The sequence below is a fragment of the Neltuma alba genome, unplaced genomic scaffold (assembly GCF_004799145.2).
Source record: "Neltuma alba isolate B1F8T4 unplaced genomic scaffold, ASM479914v2 tig00011113_pilon, whole genome shotgun sequence".
Classification (NCBI taxonomy): Eukaryota; Viridiplantae; Streptophyta; class Magnoliopsida; order Fabales; family Fabaceae; genus Neltuma; species Neltuma alba.
Genome location: NW_021635851.1, coordinates 212,203 through 229,258, shown reverse-complemented (window position 1 = coordinate 229,258; position 17,056 = coordinate 212,203). Strand labels below are relative to the sequence as shown.

At 36.5% G+C, this 17,056-nt stretch overlaps 3 protein-coding genes across 5 annotated transcripts; 2 read left to right on the top strand and 1 right to left on the bottom strand.

The window, feature by feature from the left end:
• Positions 1-213: 213 nt before the first annotated feature.
• On the top strand, positions 214-2,189 carry LOC114761286 (transcription factor PRE1-like). Its single transcript, XM_028950622.1, has 2 exons — positions 214-656; positions 1,659-2,189. Exons 1-2 carry the CDS (start codon positions 525-527, stop codon positions 1,812-1,814), a joined length of 288 nt encoding a protein of 95 aa, XP_028806455.1. The 5' UTR covers positions 214-524; the 3' UTR covers positions 1,815-2,189.
• A 5,967-nt stretch (positions 2,190-8,156) lies between these two features.
• Positions 8,157-10,121, bottom strand: LOC114761282 (uncharacterized protein At3g28850-like). Its single transcript, XM_028950617.1, has one exon. It carries the CDS (start codon positions 9,543-9,545, stop codon positions 8,337-8,339), a length of 1,209 nt encoding a protein of 402 aa, XP_028806450.1. The 5' UTR covers positions 9,546-10,121; the 3' UTR covers positions 8,157-8,336.
• Positions 10,122-15,077: 4,956 nt separating this feature from the next.
• LOC114761283 (homeobox-leucine zipper protein ATHB-20-like) lies at positions 15,078-17,056 on the top strand. Of its 3 annotated transcripts, none has more exons than XM_028950620.1 (3): positions 15,078-15,448; positions 15,580-15,908; positions 16,624-17,056. In XM_028950620.1, exons 1-3 carry the CDS (start codon positions 15,313-15,315, stop codon positions 16,957-16,959), a joined length of 801 nt encoding a protein of 266 aa, XP_028806453.1. In that variant the 5' UTR covers positions 15,078-15,312; the 3' UTR covers positions 16,960-17,056. The 3 variants fall into 3 exon arrangements, with proteins under 3 accessions (XP_028806453.1, XP_028806452.1, XP_028806451.1); XM_028950619.1 differs by having other exon boundaries at positions 15,544-15,908; XM_028950618.1 differs by having other exon boundaries at positions 15,535-15,908.

The window sequence follows — 17,056 nt, the reverse complement described above, 5'->3', positions numbered from 1 at the left end:
AAATGGAGGATGGTTTGGTATATATATATTTATGTTGAAAATATGATCACATGGTGTAGCGGCATAGGGACATGTCGAGGGAGGCCCACATTGTTAGGTAAAAAACAAGCACGTTCCAAGAAGGCCACTTGAAATAAAACCCCAATATGGGAACACTCACACAGACACAGAGAAGAAGAAACCTATGGCCATCCCTCACTCCTAGTCCTTTTCTCTGCCCTCTCTTCTGCAGTTGTTTTCCTCACATCCAACAACGCTGTCTCTCTGATTGTACTGCGCCTCCTGACTCTCTCATCCCCTCCCTTTCCCTTCTTTTCTGGCCCTCTGATTTCTCTCCTCTTTTCCCCCCCTTCTCCACTTTTCTTCATCATTTTCTGCCTTGTTCCAACCTCCTCTAGCTCTCTTGCTTACTATATATCTTGCGCTATACTCCCGATCCCTCTCGCCTTAGCCTGACTCAGCCTCCGAGGCTTCAACTTGCACACACACACAGAGAAGGCAATCGTGTTCTTATCTTTAGTGAAATGTCTAGCAGAAGGTCCAGGCAACAATCTTCATCAGGGTCTTCAACAATCTCCGATGACCAAATCATCCAACTTGTTTCCCAGTTGCGTCAACTTGTTCCTGAGATTCGCGATACTCGCCGCTCTAACAAGGTACTTCCTTGCTCTCTCGCTCGTTGACACATTATATAAGTATATATTCCTTATAGCTAGCTACTTCAAGCACACAATAGTAGCATAAAAACAAGGATAATAGAGAGCATCAAATGCTGTTATACTGTGTTACTGCGTACTGCCGCAGAAACGAGCTAGTATAATGCGAATATACTGGGAAGGCCTGTGTGTATGAGTAATATTTTAAAGTATAAGTTAAATGTGTCAAGGGCGAATATGCTGGGAAGGCCCGTATGTATGAGTACATATTTTAAACTATAAATTAAATGTGCCAAGGGATGGCTCAAAATTGACCCATTTGTTTATATATTCTAAGGGCGTACCTTCCATTCAACCGCAAAATATATGCAGAGATCTCAATACACGTCAAAGGCGGGTTCACATTAAATAATGGCATCGCTGTCTGTCTGTTTAGTTACGGGAAGTTTCATTTCCCACTTGGAAATTTAACGCACATCATCTATCTGTCCCAAATAATATACATATTTTGTATATTATCATTGTTAATCTTTTTATAAATAAGTTTTCAATAGTTTGGTAAATTAAATTTTCTATGTAGTAAACGACTACACGTGCATAGAAAAGGATGGTGTACACATACATGAAATCAACGCAAAACCCGGGAAGAAAAGGACCTCAGAAAAGCTGTCTGTACCATATTACCCCAGGTCTTGACCAAGTGTCTTTCGTGAAATGAAACTTCCTTTGTCGTCCTAGCACTAGCACAACGCGTGCAGTACATATATACTACCTTCCGTTATAATTATAAGACTTCGTTTATAGACTATAAATAAGATTTTATAATTAGGACTGGAAATAGTATATATATATCTCATTTTTTGTTTGTAACTCTGCTGAGAATATGTATTGCTTCAGTTGGGTCAGACGCCCCAAATGAAAAGGCCACAACACATAAACACACGCAGATATAGGCATGCATATGATGAGTGAGTTTAATTAATGAATTAATTTGCGGTGCAGGCATCTGCATCAAAGGTCCTACAAGAGACCTGCAACTACATCAGAAGCTTAAACAGAGAAGTGGACGACTTGAGCCAGCGACTCTCTCAGTTGTTGGCCACAATCGATGCTGACAGTGCCGAGGCTGCCATCATTAGGAGCCTCATTAATCCTTAAACGACATGTAATGTTTCCTTATTCAATTCAGATCATATATATATACATATATATATATATATATAAGTGAGTACGTACTCCCCTTTCTAGGTGGAGATACTTTTGAGTTCAGTGTGGAGGGGTGGGGGTGCCTCTATAGTATGGCACCTGGAGTACTTTGTTTTTATAATAAATCAAGTTAAGGCACTTTGTATTAGCTCTATCCATGACTGATCTGTGCCTGTCGTATCTCTGTGGACATATAGTATATGTATGGCCCAAAAGTAGTTTCCTTTTATGAAGCTTTCCAGTGATCTGCTTTGCTTAGAGAATGGAGGCTTGAATATGTCAGAATTGCAAGAGAGGTGCATGTGTAACTGATGATAAATTATCGAGAGTTTTTTTGGGGCTTATGTATATAAATTATTGATTGGTTGGCATGGATAAATCGATATATATATATAGTAGTATTTTATAGACGGGTTTATTAATTACTTTTTGAGATTTGTCCGGCAAAGTTGGGCTCAAGTTTCTACAATGCTAATGGAGAAGCTTAAGCGGAAAAGTGTTGACAAGAATATTGTGATTTGATCAAAACGTTAAATGGTTCCCCAGAAAACATCAGGCATTAATGTTCTAAACCTTTTGAGATTGACGGCTAATTATAACGAGTGCACTATTTTATTTCAAAATTATAAATAATCTGGACGACAAGAATGGGGAACTGAGTTGATGAGAGAGCGAAAGGATTGAGAGGGTAAATTTAAAATCTGATCGACAAGAATTCGACAGACACGCTTTCCCCCGCCTTTCTTGTTTTCACCCTTTGTATCTTTCCAAGAGAATTGGACAAATTGACTTGCCAGTCAACAGTTAAGTGATCTGGACGACAGAAAAAATAGGAATAATTTACTTAAATATCTCATAATATTCGTGAAGGAGTACTCATTATTACTTGAAAGTTTTTGTTAGTTCTCATATATCCTGAAAGTTTATTTTTAAAGCAAAAATACCCTCTATCTACTGTTAAGTTTGATGATTAAATTATGTAGTTTGAGCATTATCTTTAACGATCAAACCTAATGGCGGATAATAATTTAGAATAGATAAATTATGAAATAAAATTTTCAGGGTATATAAGAGTAAAAAAAAACCTCCCAATAGTGGGTGCTCTTTTTTTTGGATACTTTTGGGATATTTAATCACTTTATTCCAAAAAAAAAATTATATGATGCCGTTTGAATTATATATATATATATATATATGGCATAAAATGTTGGGGGGCCAACAATGTTTCTGGGTTTGTGAAGGGTGTGTTCATGAGCATCAGTTTACACAACGAATATATAAGATCAGGTAACAGTTACAATAATAATGAGCTAGTCATTAATGCGTATGTGAAAGGGAAGAATTGTTGGATATTACATACTAATGTAGTTGAAACGCGGACCACAAAATTGTGATATTGAGGAGGCAACTTGCATGAAACCATCCGACCAGATTGTGACAGCAAACTCCCCGAGACGTATGAAAACGACCCCACCTTTGTGGTCCTCCACACAAACCCATGGGCCTCAGTCTCCCAGCCCAAATCTATAGCCCATTTTGAAAGTATGACAGCCCATTGTTGCAACCGAGAGATAGGGAGGTCCTATAAGGCTATGGGCTCATTGTCTGAATCGGTGGCCCAAAAAGAGAGTTCCTCTAAAGCACCTCATGGGGCTTGACGTTGGTGGTGTGATTGAGGAGGGGAAATGAAAAGATGGGAGGCTATGATTCCCGTTTATATCCGTCTGAGCAATGCGTAGAAGTGGTTTTGTATCAGACGGCAAATGCCAAATGAACAAAGCAAAAGAAAGCGGGGGACAAAAGAAAAAAAACGAAGAGGGGCAAGGAAATAATTTTCCAGGATACGCCGTCCGCTCCCAAACCGGCCCAAAAGAGAGGTACTTTTTTTTTTTGATCTGAAAAAGAGAGGTACTTTAAAGCACCTCATTGGAGGATGCATGGCATCAATCATCATATATATATATATATATGTCCGTGTGTGTGCACGATCTCGAACCCGAGACGCCATGGAATGCTCACGAAGAACACGTCCAGAAAAGCCACGGGAGAAACGCGCACCACGGGATCTGTTTTGACATTATAATACCATATAACGCCATTAACAAATGAAGGCGGGCTCATAACAGGAAGACGCAAGCCTGAAAGTTTCAGCCCCTGGTCTGCCATCACTGGCAATTAAAAGGAAAGATAACAATACATTCAAAATTATTTTGTGATTTACTTCCCAATCAAACAATTTCTACATGCCTTTAAACAAGGTTCATTGTGGCTTCAAGGATTTACCATCTTTTAAAAATAAAATATTTAAATTTAGAAAAATTATGTTACATCCGATCTTTAATATAAGATCTAATTGCTAAATTTGGAGAGAATAATAAAATTAGTTGAATTAGTTATTTCTAGTAAATTAGCATTATCTTTCCTAGAATACTCTTCTTAATCATGTGTATTAGTTAAAACTATTATTTAATGAAACATTTAATATGTGCAATTATTATAAGAACTATTTTTAAAAAATAAATAGATATAAAAAACAAAGTGAATTAGAATTTTATATTTAAGATCAAATAAAAAATTAAATTAACTCTTATATTAAAAACCGGATAATATGTATGTGTGTGTGAAGAGTTTAAAAGTTAATCTGCCAAGTGAATATTCAGTCACGTGACATGGAAATCTCATCAAGTAGTCATGGGTCAAATAATCTAAATTCCATCCAAATAATATGGGGATAACACCCACCCCCCTCCCACAAAAAAAAAAAAAAAAAAGGCCCGACGACATGAATAAATTCGAAGAAAATTTTTGAGATTGATATTAAGAAAACATGCATTTTTCTTAAATTCAGGCGTAATTTGTTTAGATTAGGGTTGGCCTGAAACACCTGCATTTTTAAAAAGAAAAAGGAGATCCAGAAACTGGCCTTCTTCATTTCAGTCTCATCAACTTCAGAAACTAGGGGTGAGCAACAAACCCTATTACCCGCTAGTCCGCCCATGACCTATAAAATTTTTGCCCATTTAAGTCCCCCAATTAGCCCAAATAAGATATTATAAACGGGCGGGCTTAAATGGGCGGGATAGCCCATTAAACGGGTTGGGTTATGAGCAAGGTATTGGACTGCCCATACCCGCCTGTTTAAGTTTTAATTTTTTTAAAATATTTTTATTCTTAATTTAATTGATGATATTGTTTCTCATTCATCTTTTATCAAATCTTCATGCTTGTTTAAGCTTTTATTTTATCCTTTAGGTAAAAGTTGGCACTTTCAAAGTTTATGAGACTTTATGATTAGGGACTACTTTTATGATTTTATCAGACTTTGATTGTTTATGAATCTAAGTGAAGTTGTGTGATTGAATATGGTTGATGTTATTTTATATTTGATTTGCTATTTAGCATACAAAATTTATTGATAGCTTCATAAGGTTACATATACAAAATAACTATACTGAAAAAAATTTATAAAAAAAATAAATGGGTTACCCCATAACCCATTTAATACGAGCTAAATAGGCTACTACCAGGTTATGGGTTAGCCCATGCCCATTTATGAATAGATGGGCGAGCTATGGGCTAACCTTCGGGTTAGCGCACCCCGCCCATTATTCAATCCTATCAGAAACGGTTTCCTTCGTCTTCTTCGCTTGCTATAATTCCCTCTTCCTCTTATTTCTTATTTCTTTTTTTTTTCCCTACCGATGTCGCTACAGAAAAGAAATTTTCAAAAAATATTGTTCTGACTTCTTGAATGCAGCCTTCGCTAATTAAAAAAAAATTAAGATGAAGCAGGATCGTAGCCCAAAACGCCTTATTCTTTTTCTAGGTATGGGGTGAATGTGGCATAACAAATATTTATTTATTGGTTAATAAAAAGAGGGGCATCTAAGAATACCTCATGATAATTTCCTGTGACCCTTCTTGTGTCATTTTCCCCACTGCATCTTGAATCCGCAACGGTCCAGTGTTCCAATTCCAAGAACTTCCACCAGAAAGCCGCGGAAGAGAGCAGTGACCCTTGGGCCAACTAAAAACAAATAGCTTGACGAGGAAACAATAAACAATAAACAGCGTTTGGAAAGCAGAAACCGAGGCGTCTTCCCAAATGTCTTGACGGCGTTAACCCCCCGCGGGCCCCACCCAATAACTTTGCCATGTGTTTTGTACTTTTATACTCCCTGTTCATTTACATTTATAAGTTATTCAAGAGAGAGAACCGCAAATAAAGACTCGTAATAGGTGAAATTATGATTTGAGATTCTTAATTTGAAGAATAGTAAATAAAGACCTAATTTTATATTACAAATATAAAATCTTGGTAAAATGTTTAAAATATCTCTCGATCAAGTGACAAGTTGATTATGAAAAATAACAAGTTCACTTTAACAAATGATAATTTTAGTAAATCAAATCACAACTTGGCTGAAGGTATGCCAATTAATAAGTTGACTATGGGAAATGACAAATTCACTTTAGCTAATAACAACTTTAATAGACCAAATGATAACTTGGCTGAGGAACATTTCAGACATTTCACCAAGATTTCATATTTGTAATATGAGATCAGGTCTTTATTTGCTATTTTTCAGATTGACGATCCCAAATCATAATTTCACATATTAAGGGGTCTTTATTTGCTATGTTTTCTATTCAAAATCCAGAAACATTTTTAAATCGCATTAAATCAGTTTCAAAATTTAATTACTTTTATCAAGGAAGAACAATATTTTTTTTTTTTTAAAAGTAAAACTGTAGAGATATTTTGATAAGAATAACTAATTTTAACTATTTTTGTGTGAAAATTGTTGAACATCTTTTATAGAAAATACCAGAGGAGTTCTCTACGGAGCATAGCAATAATATAATAGGCTTGGTTTTTGCTACAACCAAGCTCACTGGACTTTGATTTTGTCACCTCATTTTGAAGGGATCATCACTATCAGAACTAATTGATATTATTATGCCAATCTTAATTAATTTGCCCTCTGTTTTATTAAAGGCATCTGATCCAATCAAACCTATTCCTCTGTTTTGGCTTTGCCGCTGCCGGCCAAAGTCTGGTGTCCGAGAAAGTTACTCTTTACCGTTTCATAATTTCATTAGCCTTGATTAGGGCAACGACAAAATACAAGCACCTCTCTCATATAATCTCAAATCTTAGAAAGATGTAACATTGAACATGATCTAACTCAGCAAAATATAAATATAAATATATTATCTGATCTTTGATCAGTGATATTAATAACGGGCCATGATATACCCACCTACGGCTGTTCAAATATCCCTTCAAAGAGGCCCCTGTAATTATCTAATCTATGAAACACTTGCAAACCAATTGTGATTTTGATTAGATTGCAAGAATTCACGTAGCATAGTGATATAATTTATCTGTCTTCGCAGGCCCCATATGTTAACATGATGAAAAGGGGGCACAAGTTGGTAAGATCTAAGTTGGCTATAGCTTGTTTGGAACTCTTTATCTTTGTATCATTTTGGTGTTGCTTAGTGAGTACGTCCTTTTGCAAATGGCACCACATGCAATTCAAATCCATTATTTGGTCAATTATTCCACATAATTTAGTTAGTTAACCATAATAGATTTAAAAGTGTTTCTCAGCCTCTGGTCAAAAAGTGATGATTTTTATTGTTTCAGTCCAGAAACACCCGCTTGTGATGGCTGGGTTCCTTGGTTATATCATCACAAATTTCATATTCATGGACTCAATTTTCTGTTGGCCTAGACGTAAATGGTTGCGGAGAACGATGAAATGAAACATACAGAGAATTATCCTTCATGGGTATACTAAAGAACCATAGTCGCTTCCTTGTGAAACTTGTTAAACACTTAAAATACTGCCTCTGGGACGAAAATGATGAACTGAGTCAATAAAATAACTAGGCACGCAGACACTTTTTTCTGCAAAAGGAGTCCTTTGAAAATTGTTTTTCATAAAGTTTACAATAATCGATTCAACTTCCCCCTACTGACGGTCATCCAATATTATATTAATAGGGGTGGGGGAGGGGGTGAAAGGTGTGCGAGTGACTTTTATCTTTAATGAGTAGAGGCCATCGCTTTGTAGCGAAAAGACGGACAAACATAGTGGCGCATTGAGTTCAGAAACCCCACCACCGCCTGGAGTGTACTCTGTAATTGCTAGCACAGAGTAGGTTCAACTCAAAGGCTAAGGAAAAGGGCATTCAAGTGCACCATGCATGTATGGCTTTAATCATCAATGAGAAGGGAGAAGGAAGAAAAGATTGATTGTGAATTGCAGGAGTGTGATGTTAATATTATAGTTTTGCAAGAAAGTGAATAGTATACAAGCCTCTGTTTCGTCTGAGACTGATTAGAATTCAGCATTCCAAGAGATGACTGTACAACAAAAACTCACAGGACAAGGTGGGGAAAACCCAGCAGGCTAAGCACAAATATTGGATTAAATAACAGTGGATATTAAAAGGTAGGAATCATTAGAAGCAGATTGGGCAGCGGATTAGTCCATTTTCATTACAGTCAGGACAACGCTGGAATCCATAGCCAGCCACTTCACCGTCTTCTTCTTCCTCATCACCTTCATAATAGATTTTACAGCTTCCTGAACAGGTTTCACAAAGCACAAACCTTATGTCTCCACAACCCTCACAGACTCCTTCACCATCATTGATCTTCTCACAACGATCAAGTAATTTCTCAAGATGCCCATCTTCATGCAATTTCCGAATTTCCTCGACGCCACCGATGTAATTGTTTCCGACAAACACCCTCGGCAATCCTCCCCGATAAATTTTATCGCCTAATAGCTCTTTGAGCTCCTCCTTGAACCCAGAATGCATGGATACATCACGCTCATCCACTCGAACACCCAATCCTTTTAGAATGACCCTCACATGGGAACAATCCTCGTACGTCTTTCTTATCCCGCGTAGGCTTGTGAAATACACAACCACCCTGTCCTTCCCACACGACAGAGGCTCAAAATCAATAACATCGCCGTTGATTTTGGTTTCTTCTGTGAAATCATAGGATAAGTTTTTTCTATCCAGCGTGCGACGGTGAAATGGGATATCTGGAGAGAGTTGCTGCGATGACTTCCTGAAGGAGGAAATCGCTTCAGGATCAAAATCTGGTACGTTGGACTTGAGGCTCGGCTCATCCTCTGTTCTTTGAAGCCACATGTACATGGGCTTGTGCTCACGGGCAGGAGCAGGAATCGGATGCGAATGGACATCAAAAGAGAAGCTTCGGAAGTGATTGGGTGATCGGAGAGGGCTCATGTCTTCAAGGCCTTCCATTAATTCCCATGTGTTGATGGTCTCTGGTTCTCCGGGAGGTGTTTCTACCGGAGTCCTGGGAATAACCTGTGATATTTTCTGATCAATGCTATTAGACCATGTCTTGGCCTCAGTTAACTCCTTTGAGAATTCTTTGATATTGGTTTCCTTCTCCAGCAAACCGCCATTAGAAAACCCGATGCCATTTTGGTGACTGTTATCAAAAGCCTTGTGACTCAAATCGAGCTTGAGTGATCCAAAGGTAGAAGAGGTCAGCCCCACGAGATGATGGCTGTCGTCTTTGCTCTGAGGTGGGTGATGTACGTGCATTGAGTAGCTTCTCGGAACAGGGGAATAAGGCGCGTTGCAATGGCGGCATCTCTTTTCCTTGGAACTAGCACAACCCATGATCACCCAAAAACGGAAAAAAAAAAAATCTCAACTTTGGCCGTTAAAATGATCGGGAGGATTATTAAATGCAACGATGACGCAAACGCAGTGAAACGGCGAAACCCACAGAAAGAGTATTCATTAGCACAGCGCAATCCAGAAACAGTCACACCCAATTAGCTTGCATAATTGAAGCATGTGGAGCATATATGAAACTGACGATCGATATGATACAGCCCATTCATGAGGAGTACGGTGATTGTTGAGCAGCAGGGGATTGTTGGTGGAGGTTAAGACAATCTAATTGCGACAAAAAAGAAGCAGAACAAGGAGGAGGATGGGAGACGAGTAATTAAGCTCACAGTTGGGACTAGAACGAGACTTTTATAATGAAGCTCACCGAAGAAAATGAATAGGGAGAGCCAAGTGTGAAGAGTTTTTGGAAGGTGCAATTATAGGTCCAAGTGAGTGGAAAGGGCATGGGAGAGAGAAGCACGTGAGGGCACGTGGACAAAGGCTCTTTCCAGATTTCGCAAGCAGTCCTTGAGGAGTTTGCTTGCTGCCCCAATTATGAGTGCAGCTGATCGGGCAGGCACTCTAGTCCCCACACTTCCATATGCCTCTATAGAGTATAGTCTATATAATACCAATCTTCGTCTTTTTTCCTCCGCTTTTTCCTTTTATCATTTCTCCTTTCTATTTTATTGTTATGAATCCTTTCTGAGGAAAACCCACCTTGTCGTTTTCTCCATAAAATATTTTTGTTTTGATGACAAATTTTAGATATTTCCATCCCGGCTAGTACAAGGCATGATATGATAAAAGAAAAACGGGATGGATTAATCCACTTTTTGATGCTTGATACAAATAATATAGTCATTAGTGTCAAATTACAGAGAAAGAAGATGGGGAAAAGGAGAGTCATCAAGGAGATTCCATAAACTTTAAACAGCAAATAAACATGATTTATTAAGTTTTGTCACGGAAAGGCTCATCATTATTTCAGCAAAAGCACCCCTCCATTGCAAACCTATTTTAAACCAATTAATATGATTTCTCTCTTTTAACTTTGTTCATGCATTCTGATTTCAAACTCTTCTGGTGGGACAATTCTTCTTCCAATTAATGAATCATTTATTTCCGTGTTTCCATTTTCAAGTTAATATATATAGATATTAATAATAATAATAATGATAATATTTGAAGTAGTAGAGAAATTTATTTGGGTGAATGATTTGAATATATTAATTTATTAGACGAATCATGTAAAAAATATTTATATATATATATTCCTTACTTTGAGAATAATTGTAGGGATCTTCTTATAAATGAAAGTGTGTGAATCCCTTCTCCCTACGTTTCATGCACTCATTTCTCTCTCTTCCCTAGGTTGCTCACAAATCTTCAAAATACATACAACCTCCTGTTCTAATTATAAGATCTCGTTTATAGACTATAAATAAGACCTTATAATTAGAATTAGAGGTAATATATATATATACATGTATATTTATAACTATTGCTTTCTTAATCATGCTTTGGATTTTTCGTAATCAAACTGCCTCCCACTTTCGTGCTCTTCTTCCTCAATATAGATTCATATCTTGGGCCTCTAATTCATATTACAACCAAGCCTTCTTAACAGGCATAATGTGTGAGCCCAATTTACAAAATGTTGGAGCTGGAGGCCCAGTATAACTATTTTGGGCCATGGGGAGCCACCTCAGCACCTACCTGGCCCAAACATGTGTGTACGTCTAGGCGAGGCAGTTTCACTTATTCGTCTGACTTCTTCAAATTTCAATAATCTTTTTATAGCTTATAAAAGAAAAGAGAATAAATGGAGAATATTTTCCATACACTCCTTTTTCTATTTTTTGAAGTTTATATTTTTTTTATAAAAGAAAATCTCACTTGTTTGTAACACACACACACACAATAACATTTACACAGTATCTTTACAATTACCTAGTTTTGTATAACTAGGTTTAGACATCAAAATAAGTATTAATGGTCATGTCAAAATCAGAACAGGGTCCAATAATATTCATTCCCTCAACATCCACGTCTCTCTGGTCTCCCTTTATGCACAACATATCACGACCCTCTTTTGGTGTTCGCCCTTTTTATTTGATGGTGTTCATATTTAAAAGCCGAGTGCGTCATTTACAAGTCATATTTGCGAATATTGAGTCTTTTAAAACTTATTAATAACAAGATCCAAGAATTTATCCATATTACCAAACAAACATCCATCCATCCAGTATTGTGAATAAAAAAGTGGTGATAAAAATTATAAAACAGCGTTTGTAAAGAAATAGAACTTTTTATCCTTCTAAAAACAGTTTTGATAGATAACCGAGCAAGTGAACCGCCAATTATAGATGACAGATCTGGCCCCGCAATAATATTTTTAAACCTCACTCAAATCAGCTTAATTAATCACAGCAAGCTACCAATTAACAATGTTAACCACCCTTAACGCCACTTCTTCAAATTCGTACCTCAGAAGACCTCTCTTTTTCTATTGTACTACTGTATATTAAAAAGAAAATGTTGAGAGAATTATTTTTATGTAAACCTAAGAACAATGTAGTGACATATATATATATACATATAGAGAGAGAGAGAGAGAGAATAGTACGAAATAATAAGATAATGAATTGTTAAAACAGAAGAAATGGCTCTCCGAAATGAGGTATCCAGGTAGCTAGGTTGGACTTTAATTGATGAAGAGCATTTAGAGATTAAGACGTGGAGGGTAAAAGCAAGCGCAAAAGGCTGAAGGCATACATTTTCATTAGGAAAAGGATTGGTGGTGGCATATATGATGGGGGTGCCATGGAGGCGCCTCTAGTTTTATAGAACCCTACCCTATATATAAAAGGGCATAAGCTATGTGTGCTATATGAGTTAAAAGCCTGAAAATTTGACATAAAGACACACATGATGCGTCAATTTTGGGAGTAGCCATATATAAAGCCTATATTTTATGGTATTTTGATGCTCCTACGCTCATAAAAATTACATTTGTTTTAGTTCAATATACGCCTAGCCTGCACGAGAGATCAGAGAATTATATATGTTGTGTTGTCACTTTGACATTACACTTCCCTCAAAAGAATCAAAATAACAAACCATAAAGCCTAATTAATCATTGATCACGTATTATATTCTTGATGGATAGCTGTGTGTTGATACAACGTCAAATTACATAATTGCGACACCATAAATTCATACGTATTTTTATATTTAATTCGCACTACCGCAATATAATTGTTCTTCGAGCATTCGTTTCATTTTATCCATATATTACCCCTATATATATAATGGCAAGTAAAAGAGATTAAAAATATCAAATTAAAACACAAATATATCGTAAAATGTTGATATAAATAGAATAAGGATTAAATCATGATTTTTTTATTATTTAATTTTTTTTGGAAGTTATGTAACCATATATTTTTAGATAAAGTGATTTTAAAAGGAAATTTGATAACGAGATCTGTGTCTCTGTACTTATTCCTTGTCACGTTTTTATTCCTTTTTCTTAGTTGTATTAGATGTATAGTTACTCCTCTGGTCTTTAATATAAAACTTATTTAACTAATTTGATTTTATTAACGAAGGTAGATAAGTTAGTTAATTATAAGAAATATGACTTTTTTTAAAACACCATAATCATCTTTCTTAATATCTTCTCTCCCTCTTCTATTTGATTATGATTGAGGGAGTATCTATCTATAGAGGTATTTTGGAAAAAATTGATAAATAGATTTTATATTTAGAACCAAAATCAACTCAACAATTAGTATCTATGACCAGAGGAGTAGTTTGTAATTAATAGAACTATGTTTGTGGATTGTGAGTGTAAATGGAGAAGAAAATTATTATTGGAGGCAAAGGTTTATAAGGGAGAGAAAGGAGGGAGATGTGAGGGAAGCAAAAGCACATGGGGAGAAGGGGGGCATGTGGAGAAGATTCAGAGAACTTCCAATAACAACATTTCATTTATATTCATATTTATATATTCAGCACAGAAAGAGGATTAGGAAGGTGATCGAAGGTGGCAACTCCTGTCCCAAGAGTTTTTAAATAATACAAATATCGATTAATATATTAAAAAAATACAATCTTTAAAGAGTTATATCATCCTATACTTATAAATAATATATATCTAATTCTTAATTTTTTATGACTTTAAATATCTTTCAAGATATTTTAAAAATATAATATAATTAAAATATTAAAAAAAATGAATGGTGATATATTGTGCTGGAGATTACAAAATAATGAGAAAGAGAGGTGTATTTGCATAGTACTACTTCCGTTTCTAATTATAAGAACTAACTAACTAATTTGAGGAGGTTAAGAGAATAAGTTAAGTTAGTTATTTATAATAAATAGGTGTTGTCTTTCCTAAGATATCCTTGCTAATCAAGTTTATTATTGGTTAGACTACTATTATTAGAGGGACAATCTTTAAAAAAATACATAAATATGAGAGACAAAGTAAATTGAGGTTTTATAATTAGAATTAAAATAAAGATCAAATAAAATCTTATATTAAAAACCAGATGCAGTATATGTATGGATATGGGTAACCTAGTGGAAGGGCAGCATCCGGTGGGATCCACGCTCAATGGATAGATCCGATTTGCATTGAAAATGGTGAAACCAAACTACCCCCACAATATTCTTTGTTTTTTTCTCTCTCACCCTTTTTTTTTTGGGCCTATGTAAAGGAAAGAACTCAAAGAAGAGAGGCTTCAATTCCTTCCTCCGTTCATAACTTGTTCATCCCTCGCGCCACTTGGTGATTATTTTTTCGCCCTTACTAGCATATTATATACTTTAATCAGTTTTGAATTAATGCATCTTGACCCCTCATGTTTAATTTTAGGACATAAAGTGTGCCTAATAACTTCTCAAAATATTTCAAAATCTCATGTTCTTCGATAGTTCAATAATAGCCATATATATATATATATATATTCTAATTCAGCACGCAAGCAACATCCCCACATAACCAATGTCTTGCTTCTTCTTCTGCTCTTGATTGTGAATCGATTACAAGATCGGACGATTTGTTTGGTGCAAGCTCTGGCTGGTTGAGAAAAAAATACTCAATTAACACCAAAATAATAATCAATATTTTCTTGTTTTGTTATTGCGCAGTATATATATATATTACTTGTGAATTTTGATGCATATATACGAGGTGAAATTTGTTTATTTAAGTTATAATATTAAATTATTAAATAAGTTTGACAAAAAAAGTTTAAAAGAACACATTAATTCCAAAACTGACGCCGCACAATAATTATGTTGTTTTTGTTTTGCCAGGAACTTAATTTCGAAAAATGATTGAGGTTGAACTTATCTTTAATGCAAAGCGAGAGAGAAAATGACTGTAGTAGAGAAGGAGAAAGAGAGAGAGAAAATGACAGGATCCATATAAACGAGTGGGTCCACGAAAGCTCCTATCTCTCTCCCTGATAAATTCCACTATTTACTAATCCGCCTCTCCTTTTGTTTTCTCACTCTTCTTCTTCTTTCTTCTCTCTCTCTCTGTCTTTCTCAACCTAAAAATCGCTGTCTTTCAGAGTCTGTACCCATCATCATTATCTCCTTGTCTGAAAACCCTGTCACCATGAGAGTGAGAGCCAAGCCCTGTGAACGTCGTCACCCCCTTCCTTTGGTATATAGCTAGAGACCCCTCCATAACGCACCAAAAAGCCCTGTTTCGATCGGTTCTCTCCATCGCTTCCACTTGCATGAATTAATGATACTGCCCTCATCTGCTTTTCCCATGGCCTTCCCTCCTCACACTTTCCTGTTTCAGACCCACGAAGATCATGATCAACTCCCTTCCACCTCCATCAACGCCTATAACTCCTTCACACCCAAGTTCTTCGAAGGTCATACACATATATATTCTCTTTTCTCTCGTGTACTTTTCTTTATTTATTCATAATGTGTATATATAATTGCTAATCGTACACAGGCGGTGCAGTACCTTTGGTGTTGAAGAGATCCGTGTCATTTTCAGGGATCGAGAACAAGCATGAGGATGAAGAGCTGTCCGATGATGGATCTCAGCTGATGGGGGAGAAGAAGAAGAGACTGAACATGGAACAAGTGAAGGCACTGGAAAAGAGTTTCGAGTTAGGGAACAAGCTGGAGCCTGAACGCAAAATGCAGCTGGCCAAGGCTCTGGGCCTTCAGCCGAGGCAGATCGCTATTTGGTTCCAGAATAGGAGGGCCAGATGGAAAACCAAGCAGCTCGAGAAGGAATATGAAGCTCTCAAGAAGAAGTTTGAAGCTCTCAAGGCTGACAACGATGCCCTTAAGGCTCATAACCACAAATTACACGCTGAGGTACACATCTAGCTATCAGTGATTCAATCAATTTCCTGAAACTTTTGCAAAAGGGAAAACTTGAACTTAATTAGCATCCATCTACGTCTAGGGTCGCTGTTTTTTTCCCGTTTATTGAACAGCTACATATTTTGATTCTGGCTCTAGTCTTATCAACCCCTACGTATTCAGTATATGCTCGGATTTAGGGGGACTGCTGCTGCTTTATAGTTATTTTCTAGTTTCTATTTCGCTACCTTTTAACTTCTTCACTCACCTTCTGAAATTCAATCACCTTAACTCTCTGGTTGAGCAACGGATTTTCTCGTGTTTGAGTTTCGGTGCTCTCTCTTTATATATATAGACATGAAAAGTCTCTATTTTATTGATTCAATCCATGGATTGATTCTGTGTATTAATGACTTTAAAAAAGTCATCGATTCCCTCACCAGCTTTCTGCTTGGTTAGTTGATCGTTCTTGTCAAGAGTCAGAAGCACAGTGTCAGAACATCAGAACTCAGAATCGAAGTACATTTAAATACTAGCCAATTGTGAAGTTTTTCATTTTCTTCTCTGTTTTCTGAAATATAGATATTCTAGTTGCCATGAACAGACATGGGGTTGCATTCAATCTCATTGAATTTTAAATAGCCACTTGGAAGACACATCAGGTTGGATATCGGACGCATATGCATACGTGTTGGTTTTTACTTTATATGGATGATGTGAATTGCAGATACAAGCTTTAAGGGGGAGAGATTGCTGTGAGGGCGGAACTATCAATTTTAAGAAAGAACCAGAGGCTTGTTGGAGCAACGGGAGTACTGAGAATAGCTCGGATATTAACTTGGATCTCTCAAGATCACAATTTCTAAACAGTACTCTAACTTCAGTACAGAATGGTAAAAGCCTTCTTCCCTCTAATGCCCTTAAGCCAACCAGCATAACCCAGCTCCTCCAATGCTCATCCAGATCAGAACTTCAAGATGAAAGCTTGTCCAACATGTTTCATGGCGGCGTCGACGAGCACCAGAATTTCTGGCCCTGGCCTGACCACCACCAGTTTCATTGAACCACAGATTATCAGAATTGAGACGGTTGAAGAATTCAGAAGAAACCTAAGCTTATTATTACAGCTCCACCTTAATTAATTTCCCTAGTTATTACTC